The 10,663-nt window shown below is 47.6% G+C and overlaps 1 protein-coding gene across 1 annotated transcript in view; it reads right to left on the bottom strand.

Annotated features, from left to right (window-relative positions):
- Nucleotides 1-9,043, bottom strand: part of LOC148111981 (vomeronasal type-2 receptor 26-like) — a 29,310-nt gene extending 20,267 nt beyond the window's left edge. Inside the window, exons 1-2 of the mRNA XM_087879420.1 lie at nucleotides 8,817-9,043; nucleotides 8,084-8,372 (exon numbers count right to left, since the gene is read on the bottom strand). Of these exons, the coding sequence (XP_087735546.1) occupies nucleotides 8,084-8,372; nucleotides 8,817-9,043 (516 nt within the window). The remainder of the gene's footprint in view (nucleotides 1-8,083; nucleotides 8,373-8,816) is intronic.
- Nucleotides 9,044-10,663: the final 1,620 nt, after the last annotated feature.

The following is a 10,663-nucleotide window of genomic DNA, read 5'->3' on the forward strand; positions in this document are numbered from 1 at the left end:
GGGAGCCAAGATTCAGGCTCAGAGAAAACAACCCCAGGTAAGGAAAGGTGTTACTTGCTCTAATGGCTGACCATCTATGGCTATGATGTCATTTCACAAAGACCATAACTTTTGAACTTGCTTTATAAATTATCAGATAATTATTAAGACAAAACAATCCAAGTCTATACAATCCAACGTCTAAGTATGATAATATCACATTATCTGTATAAATCAGTGTATTCCTATAGGAATTTAGCAGGCTAAACATGTGTACCTATAACAGAACCTATAACAAAATAAAAGGGTCGGAAGGGACCTTGGAGGTCTTCTAGTCCAACCCCGTTCAAGCAGTAAACCAGGCATAATAGCAGTAACTGTGAGAGGGATCCTGGAGTCTTAGTGGACAACCAGTTAAATATGAGTCAGGAGTGTGCAGCGGCAGACAAAAAAGCCAATGCAATCCTAAATCGCATTAATGGAGGGATACAATCAAGATCAAGAGAGGAACTAATACCACCCTATAAAGCCTTAGTTAGACCACACCTAGAATACTGCATCCAGTTTTGGTCACCACACTATAAAAAAGATGTTGAGACTCCAGAAAAAGTGCAGAGAAGAGCAACCAAGAGGATTAGAGGACTGGAGGCTAAAACATACGATGAACGGTTGCAGGAACTGGGCATGGCTGGTGTCGAGCATCAAGAAGCACTCGACATCATGTCCATGCACCGGCAGAACATGGATACCCGGCTGGAAGGGGGGGGGTTGAGCCACATGGGTGATGGTGGTGGAATAGGCTTCCGAGTAGGCGTTTATGTGCACGGGTGCCTTATAGGGTCGCATGGGATTAGCTTACTACTCTGAGAACACTCTAGAAAAGTGACGGCATCCCAGTACGTCCGAAGGAAATGAGGAAGTACGAGACCTTCCAGCTGAAGATAATCTGGAAGGAGCTATATAAGGACTCGCTTGAAAGGGCGTGACAGCTGCGTCTTTGTTTTGCTAGCTTTGCATTCCGGTTTCTGTAAGCGCTGATTGCCACGATTAAATGAAGATACACCAGCTTAGCTTCAAGCGTGTTCTTTGAGCGTGGACACAGTCCTAGGGGAGCCGAGAGGAAGACGCAGCTCTCCCTTTTCACAAGCCGTTTTGGAGCCGCCCCCCCCGTAAAGGAAGAAACGGGATGGCAGAGGGCGTAGCGGCCGACGTGCTGCCGGAGGATACAGCGGAGACCGTGGACGAAGCGGAGGAGGAGGCTGACGCCGGGATGGATGGGGCGGCCAGCCCGCCGGTGGTGCGGCCGAAACAGCATGAGCCCGGGGTCGAAGGCGCCCCTAGTGAACGAAAGGAACGCGAACGCAATGCCCGGGAGACGCCCGGCCCAGAGACAGGTGGGATGCGTCTTCAAACCCCGCCCTATGCCGGTTCCCAGTTCCGGGATTGGAGGGAACGGCGATGGCTGGAAGACGAGGAAGGGGAATGGAGCCACTCCACTGGCCCGGGGCCTTCCACCCTAGAGATCCTACGCGACCGTTTTGGCGAGGCGAGCTTTCGCGACGCGCCCTCCTGGCAGCCATGGGCGCCCAGCATGGAGGGCGCCACCTCCTGGTCGGGAGGTGGTACGGCGGGTGGGAGTTCTGACAGCAAATTCCGCCTTGCCAGCCCGAAGCTGAAGTTGGAGGGGCGTGAACAACGCTGGGTGAGTGGAGAGCGGAGACAGGCTGTCCCTTCATACGGTGGGGGCGAGGGCAGCCATGCAACTCCTGGTGCCGCTACACAGCCCGGGAGAGAGAGGAGAATAGATCCCGTGAGAGACGCCCCTCGACAGCTACCCGGCACAGGAGATAGGCCACCACAACAGCGTTACAGAGACCCGCTACCGGCATGGGGCCACGGTCCCTGGGCACCCCCCCTCCAGCAACATCCCTGGGGATTACCGCCTGTGCAGGCTGCATTTGATGGAACTGCAGGAAAGGTGGCACTGTTCCTGAGTCAGGTAATAAGCCATATGGACCTTTATGGCAGATTATATCCTTCGCAGTGGTCCATGGTCGTGGCGGTCACAGCAGTGCTAACGGGGGAGGCAGCTGAATGGGTCGCCGATTTACATAGTGAACATGCCCGCGAGTTAACGGATCTGGGCCTGTTCCTTGAAGCATTACGCAATAGGTTCAAGGATGAAACTCGGACCCAGGTCATCGAAGGTGAATTGGTCAACCTACGACAGCGTGGTCGCCCTGCCAAGGATTATGTCAAGGAGTTCCGTAATCTGGCAGGAAAACTCCATTCGTGGCCAGAGCGATTACTTATCCACCAATTCCAGGCAGGGCTAGATAGAGAAATAAAACAGGCCTGTGTATACCGGGGTCTAGGCCCATGATTGTCCGAATGGTACAAGGCAGCGGTGAGCCTAGACGTTGGTTTACGAGAATTCAGGCCTCGGAACACACCACCGTTCCAGTCCCGTCGTGGTCCAGGTGGCAGATCCAGTGACCGCGGGGCGTTTAGAGGAACCCCGGCATACGGGCCGACCGCTACCGAGGTGAACAGACGCCCGTTCCGGTGCTTTCGATGCAACCAAGAGGGTCATAGAGCTGCGGACTGCCCCGTCGCAGCCCCGCGACTGTCAACTCCCCGGCCATCCATTCCGACTACCACGCCACGTGACCGATCCCTACGAACACCAGAACGCTCTAGGGCGGCCACACAGACGCCCTCGTTAGAACCGACAATCCGGTCCAGTAATACCATGCCAGGGACGGCTCGTGTCCCCGACGCATCCGAAGAAAGCGACAACGGAGATGAGTTGCAGGATCCTATGGTAAGTGACCCTGTACACCCCTTCCTGATACCAGTGACCCTTAGACATCCTATCACTAAGAAGGTGTGTGAACAAAAAGCCTTAATTGATACAGGCTGTACTCGATGCCTTATGTGGCAGTCGGTAGCTGAGGGCTTGGGCCTTAGGATCCTGACTCTTCGTACCCCCATTAAATTCGAGCAGATGGATGGGTCCATCCTGGGAGGCACACCTACCGCCAGTGTTACAGAACCCGTATTCCTGCAAATAGGAGCCCATCAGGAAATGATCCGGTTCATTGTAGTAACCCAGATGATTGAACCCATCATTCTTGGGCTCGCGTGGTTGGACAGGTGGGAACCACACATATGGTGGGAGGGGGGTTATCGTAGGCTCAGACTGCCATGTACAACAGAGAGGGTGGCTCTCCAGCAAGAAACAACAAGGCAAGGTACATACCCCCAAGCATATAATGACCTCGCCCGAGTATTTAGCGAGGAAGAATGTGACATCCTGCCCCCCCATCGGGATACGGATTGTGGTATCGAAATACTTCCCGGAGCCCGGTTGCCAAAACCCCGTATGTACTCGATGACACCACAGGAACTGAAGGAATTGCGAACGTATATAGATAAAAACCTGGCCCGGGGATTTATTCGTCCCAGTCGTTCGCATTTAGCGGCACCCGTCCTCTTTCGGGGTAAGAAGGATGGCGGCTTACGTTTATGTGTTGACTACCGGGGATTGAATGCTGTCTGCGTAGAACCGTTGTACCCCCTGCCGCTGATAACTGATTTGTTGGCTACCCTGGCGTCAGGGAAAATCTTCACGAAATTGGACCTCCGCGAAGCCTATTATCGGGTACGGATACGTCAGGGAGACGAGTGGAAAACCACATTTAACACTCCCCTCGGCAGCTACCAGTTCCTGGTGATGCCTTTCGGTCTACAAGGGGCACCAGCGGTGTTTATGCAGCTTATAAACGGTATTTTACATGAACACCTATATCGGGGCGTCTTAGTCTATCTGGACGACATTTTGATCTACTCTGATACAATGGAAGAACACGTCCAGCTGGTTAGACAGGTCCTGACCAAGTTGCTGGACGCACATCTTTTTGTAAAACTCTCAAAATGTGAGTTCCACCAGGAGGAGATCGATTATCTAGGTTTTCGAATTAGTCGTACTGGTATCCAGATGGACCCGAAGAAAGTAGCTGCGGTCTTAGAGTGGAAAGCTCCGCAAACCCGTAAACAACTGCAAAGTTTTTTAGGTTTTGCAAACTTTTATCGACATTTCATTCCGTCCTTTGCAAAAACAGCGTTACCATTAACGGAGCTATTGCGAACAAAAGGTGTGGTGGCCCCTGGGAAAAAACCTAGGCCAGGATACAAACTACAATGGTCATCTGAATGCCAACAGGCCTTTGAAAATCTTAAACGGGCTTTTGCCACTGAACCCGTATTGATACACCCTAACACGTCACAACCGTTCGTAATACAAGCGGATGCTAGTGACGTGGCAGTAGGAGCTATTCTAATGCAGAAAGATGCGAACGGTATGTTAAGGCCTTGTGCATACACCTCCCGAAAATTTACAACCGCAGAAAGGAACTGGGCAGTGTGAGAGAAAGAGGCCTATGCCGTAAAATGGGCGTTACAGACATGGCGGCACCTGCTGGAGGGCAATCCCATACTGTTCGAGGTCTGGACGGATCACAAGAATCTACAGGCCCTCCAAACACCTCGGAAACTGTCCCCAAAACAGGTGAGATGGGCACAATATTTTCAGCGGTTCCGTTTTGCCCTCGTGTATAAGCCAGCTAGAGGAATGTTTTTAGCAGATGCGTTGTCACGGATGCCGCAATATCACAGTAAACGAGATGAGGGTTTACAAGCAGTAATCTCACCCCTAAAAGCGTATGTATTGACAGCCCCGCAGACCGAGGATTGGCTCACGCTTTTACGGAAAGCCATTCGGACGGACGCATGGGCACAAAACAATGCAGCATCCCTGACCCACCGTGATGGCCTAGCGTGGTGGGGAGATAAACCCTATATTCCAGCAACATTGAGACAACGAGTGTTACTCCAGTGCCATGATAGGAAAACCGCCGGACACTTCGGGTTCCTTAAAACCCTACATCTGACGCGCAGACAATTCTGGTGGCCTAAAATGAGAAAAGACATTGACCAATACGTCCGGGGATGCCACACATGCGCGGTATCCAAGCCACAACCAGGGAAGCCACTGGGCTTATTACAAACCGTAGCCGAACCAAACAGACCATGGGAGGAAATAGCCATGGATTTCATTGTAGACCTTCCCAGTAGCAGAGGTTATACCGTTATTTGGACAGTAGTCGATCTTTTCTCAAAGCAAGCCCACTTTATTCCATGTAAAGGCTTACCCTCTGCCCGACGCCTGGTACGTTTATTCCTACAACATATTTACTGTTTGCATGGAGTGCCTAAGAGGATAATATCAGACAGAGGGGTACAATTCACCGCCCGATTCTGGAGAGGGTTTCTCCGTGATATAGGATCCACCCAGGGCCTTAGTTCAGCCTATCACCCTAGTACGAACGGTGTTGCTGAACGCACGAATGCCATGATAGAACGATACTTACGCTCCTACGTTACCTACCAACAAAACGATTGGGTTGATTACCTTCTATTTGCTGAAACGGCATACAATAACGCAGTACATCGGAGTACCGGATTTACTCCGTTCCGGGTAGTCATGGGGAGGGACTTCCCTGCTATCCCGGAGTTAGACCTTTCCCTCCAAAAACCTATGACTCCCAATGACTGGGCTACTAACGTGAATGCTGTGTGGCCTCACGTAAAAACCGCTTTGACACGGGCCGCCGATGAATACAAGCACCAGGCAGACAAAAGGAGGGCTACATGTCCATCTTTTCAGATCGGAGACCTGGTTTATTTGTCAACAAAATACTTAAAGCTACGATTACCAAGTAAAAAACTAGGACCCAAATATATAGGCCCATTTCCTATCATTAGGGTAATTAACCCCGTAACATTCATGCTAAAACTACCCCCCTTATTGGGGAAGACCCATCCGGTATTCCACTCTAGCTTGTTAAAACCGGCCACTGCACCCACTGCAACACCAAAACCACCTCCTGGCCCGGTAACCGGTGCCCACTATGAAATACAAGACATCATCGATTCCAAACTACGTAGAGGCCAGTTATACTATTTAGTCCGCTGGACAGGGTATCCTGATAGTGAAGCATCCTGGGTACCTGAAAAAGACATAAACGCCCCTAGATTACTGAGAAAGTTCCACAAAGCAAACCCCCAGAAACCACATCCCTTACCTGACCATTAATATCATCTCTTTTTGTCTCCTCCTCTTAGACGGACGCCTGGTAGGGGGAGCCGCCTGTCGAGCGTCAAGAAGCACTCGACATCATGTCCATGCACCGGCAGAACATGGATACCCGGCTGGAAGGGGGGGGGTTGAGCCACATGGGTGATGGTGGTGGAATAGGCTTCCGAGTAGGCGTTTATGTGCACGGGTGCCTTATAGGGTCGCGTGGGATTAGCTTACTACTCTGAGAACACTCTAGAAAAGTGACGGCATCCCAGTACGTCCGAAGGAAATGAGGAAGTACGAGACCTTCCAGCTGAAGATAATCTGGAAGGAGCTATATAAGGACTCGCTTGAAAGGGCGTGAAAGCTGCGTCTTTGTTTTGCTAGCTTTGCATTCCGGTTTCTGTAAGCGCTGATTGCCACGATTAAATGAAGATACACCAGCTTAGCTTCAAGCGTGTTCTTTGAGCGTGGACACAGTCCTAGGGGAGCCGAGAGCTGGTCTAGTGAAGAGAAGGACCAGGGGAGACATGATAGCAGTCTTCCAATATTTGAGGGGCTGCCACAGAGAGGAGGGGGTCAAGCTGTTTTCCAAAGCACACAAAGGGCGGACAAAGGCCAGACAAGGAATAATGGATGGAAACTGGTTTTTCTAGCCTAAGTATAAAACCTTACTTTTCTCTACAATGAATTATAGTTTATTCAAGTCTACCTAGATCCATCTGGATCTTCAGCCTATCTTCTGGGGTGTTGGCTATTCCTGCCACTTTAGTGTTGTCTTCGAATTTGTTGATTTCCCCATTTCTCCCCTCATCCAAATTATTCATGAAGACATTGAAGAGAACTGGGGCTAAAATGGAACCTTGGGGTCCCCCACTGCTTGTTTCCCTCCATGCAGACGTAGTTCCATTGAGGACCACAGGCTGACTCCATCTGGGGGTGATGCTGTCTATCCCACATATTTTCAGCTTCCCAAGAAATAGGTTGTAGTTTACTTTGTCAAAGCCTTTCTGAAATCCAAGTACTGTATACTACATGCACTGCATTTCATTGGTCCACTAATTTAGTCATTTTTGTCAAAGAATGAAATAATATTTATTTATGATCTGTTTTTTGATCCTGCATTAGTCCTAGTAAGTCATTTCATATCTATATTAAATAACAAGGGTTCAAATATGCCTCTTTCCCTTCCCCCTTGGTAAGCATAGATCCTTCTTCTCATGGCTCCATTGAGCCCAAACCTCCCTCTCAAACAAGGGCTTGGATCAGGGCCAACAGGCTGAGCTCCATTTTGAGGGCAATCCATTTTCTCCATCATATTTCTCTGTTTATTGAGTCAAATGCTGCACTAACATCTAGAAAGCAGCAAACCTTGTTTTACCTCACTGATATAGATTAGATATTTCAGGACAAATTTGTTACCAATATTAGATTATTATCTTATCCATTATTTCTTATAAAATCCATATAGCTTTTAACTCTACCTAAAACATTCTGGTTCTTCTGCAAAGAATGCATTTTTCTCAAGTTTAATTAAGAGGATCATGGCATAAATTTTAGCCACAATATCTGCTAGTCTGTTTGATCTATAATTGCTAGAGTAATTTTTATTCCACATTTTAGATAGATAAAATGCTACTATTGCCAACTTCAATCCAATTGGATAGGGCAGGCATTATTTATCTGTGAAAATGAAGATGCCAATAGAGGCCCCAACAACTAGGGATATTTTTTGATCAGTTAAATAGTTGGTAGAATATCTTCTCCAGGGAATGTATTGCTTGCATTGCAGGCCTTTTATGATTAATCTCAACATGAACATAATGGGGTAAAACATTGACATTTTTGCTAATATGGAGAAAAGCAGCTCTTGAATTCCATGGAGAAGACATGATTGCGTCTATTGCTCATCCACCACCACCCACCCCTCACTTTACCAGAAGGAGAAACACACACACAAACCTGTGGGATTTTGTAGGTGCCTCCTAATGTTGACATCTGGATGGAGATGCCCCTTCTAGCTCCATCAATAAGGGTCAGAAGATTGTCCTTCCTCCCACAGCCGTAGTTGGGGACATTGGCTTCTCCAGTGGAGAGAATGTCCAGCAAGGCATCTGAAGTGCGGAAAGGGCTCATATGGTTCTCATGGATGTTGTAGCCAAGTGTGAGATTGTGCAAGAGATGGGAATTCTTGTTGAACGTTTGAATAGTGAAAATGTATTGTAAGCCATATAAAAAATCGTAAGAAGTCCTATTGAAAAAAGAATTATTATAATCAACAGCCACAACAAATACTTTTGTTATATATAATATATATAATCTTCCAGAAGCCTATTGAGCTTTAAACCAACATCGATCCAAAAGCAAAGATCAGTTAAAAAAAATATGGAAATGGGCCGTGATAGGACAACTACAACTGATTCCACCACTACTTTAAATAAAACTCATTAGCCAAGTGATAATTTAAGGATTGAACTGAAGGAGGAAAATAATCTGCAGGCCTTTCAGCTTTTTTTCAGACCCCTTTTTGAGTCTCTTTCACAAAATCAGACCAAAGAGAGAAGCCATGGAAATCAAAATTATTCAGGAAATTAGACATACCCCCCAATATAGGAAGAAATGAAAAATAAAAAATTGAAAAGAAGGAGAGGGTTAGAATGGAGGGAGTGCAACTCCATCACCCTGAATGACTTACGGATCATGGAAAACAAACTGAAGAGAAGGAGCCATGTTGAAAAGCAACTTTGTATGCAATATTTCATTTCCAGTGAGGACTATACCAATGAGATGATCTCCTGGTCTGTAAAAGCTCTGTGGTTGTTTTCCATCCTGGTTCTCCAAACTCAGCGGGCATTTCATTCTCAGCTTCCCAGAGACTGGATCAGACAAAAGCAGCAGCAGAAGCAGAAGCAGGAGGTCCATCATTCATGGCATGAATCAATAAATCCCTTTCCTGTTTCTAAAGAAGAATTAGAAGAATTCAAAGGACTCTCACAAGGTGGAATATGATCTAGTTGCTTTTTCTCAACACAGAGAAACACTCAGCTTCACCTGGAAAGGAGAGAGACGTACATTCAAGAGCACAGACTCTGCCTGTCCCCAAACTCCATATTTCTCTGCCCAAAGTCTCCCCTGAAGGATTTGGCCCAACAGTAGAGCTAAAACTTTTATCATAATTCTCCCTCTCAGAAGGGATCCCTGGATAATTCAAGTAGTTCTTGCAGTCAAAGATTGTTGGGAAATTCTCTGGAGGGAAATGAAAGGGAAATAATCCTCATGTGATTCATAATAACAGGGGCAGAGATGGAATTAAATCGGTCATCTAGAATTGAGAGGTTTGGGAGCTCCATGCTTGAAAATGGCCCCAGAGGGAATACACAGCACCTGTGGCTGAAGAAAGAAAGAAATCTGATATTTGTTTGAATAGTGATGAAAGACAAAACTCCAGGGGCCAGTTAATGCTGGAGCATGTCACAGATCTGAAATAGCTGCCAGCTGAGTTGGAACCAAAATTTACTTTATTTTGAAAGCTAATGCTCAAGGGCATCGCAGAAAAGGGCTGATGCAATAGTGTGGCCAGACTACAAGAACAAAATCAACTTTAATGAAAAACTAGTTTTTCGAACTTTGCAGAGTTAAAAAAAATCTAATTGTCTCTGCTAACTGCATAGCTGTGGCTGAGGATTATGGGAAACCTGGACCTTGGACTTGGAAAAAGACTCTTTAAAACAAGCAGCGTCCATTATTTCTCCCAAGGCTGGACAGGAGAAGCCAACCCAGTGAGGGTAATAACCACATTCCCCTTTTAAATTTGGCTTCATAAACACCCAGCAACTCCAGTATTCTTAGGCCTGGCCTAACTGGGAATACTGGAAGCCAGCATTCAAAAACATCTGTGAGGCTCCAAGCAGGAGAAAGAGCATCGAAGTCACCAGTTGATCCTCTGAACACCCATGGAGAGATCTCTGCAAGCCTCTGCCAAGCTTTGTCCGGACATTGTGGCAAATCACGGACCCCCTCCAGCCACAAGGATTCATTTCTGTCTCTCTCCCATTAGCCCAACTCTATTGCCTGAATGCCAAACCTGGAATTGGTTCAGACGATGTGCTAAACAATGTATTGCAGTGGATTGCGGAAAACCCCAAAGCCAAAAGCAGATCCTATAAAACGTTTTCCATCCTGTCTGCAGTCTGGCCTGACTGCGTTGGCCATCATCCCATCGCTGGTTGGGGGTGAATCTAGGGGAGTTCATACAACACCCTTAATCCAGGTTCATGAAGGAGAACTGCTGCGTTGGCATAATGGGCCACGGCAGAATGCATCAATCAGATGCCAGGTTAGCGTGATGACCTGCTTCACACATGGACACAGGATGGGGGAAGGTTCCCAGGCACCCAAATGTGTGAAACGGAGTCCACCTATTTCAAAATCTCAGTCCATATTTTCAGGGGCTTCATGGGCGACCAAGGACGAGACCCCTGGTCCTCAGAGGCTCCTTTGGGGATGGAAGGGAGAAGGAGGCCGCTTTGAGATTGGTTCCCT

The sequence above is a fragment of the Pantherophis guttatus genome, chromosome 15, assembly GCF_059756535.1.
Source record: "Pantherophis guttatus breed Tessera chromosome 15, ASM5975653v1, whole genome shotgun sequence".
In the NCBI taxonomy this organism is placed as follows: domain Eukaryota; kingdom Metazoa; phylum Chordata; class Lepidosauria; order Squamata; family Colubridae; genus Pantherophis; species Pantherophis guttatus.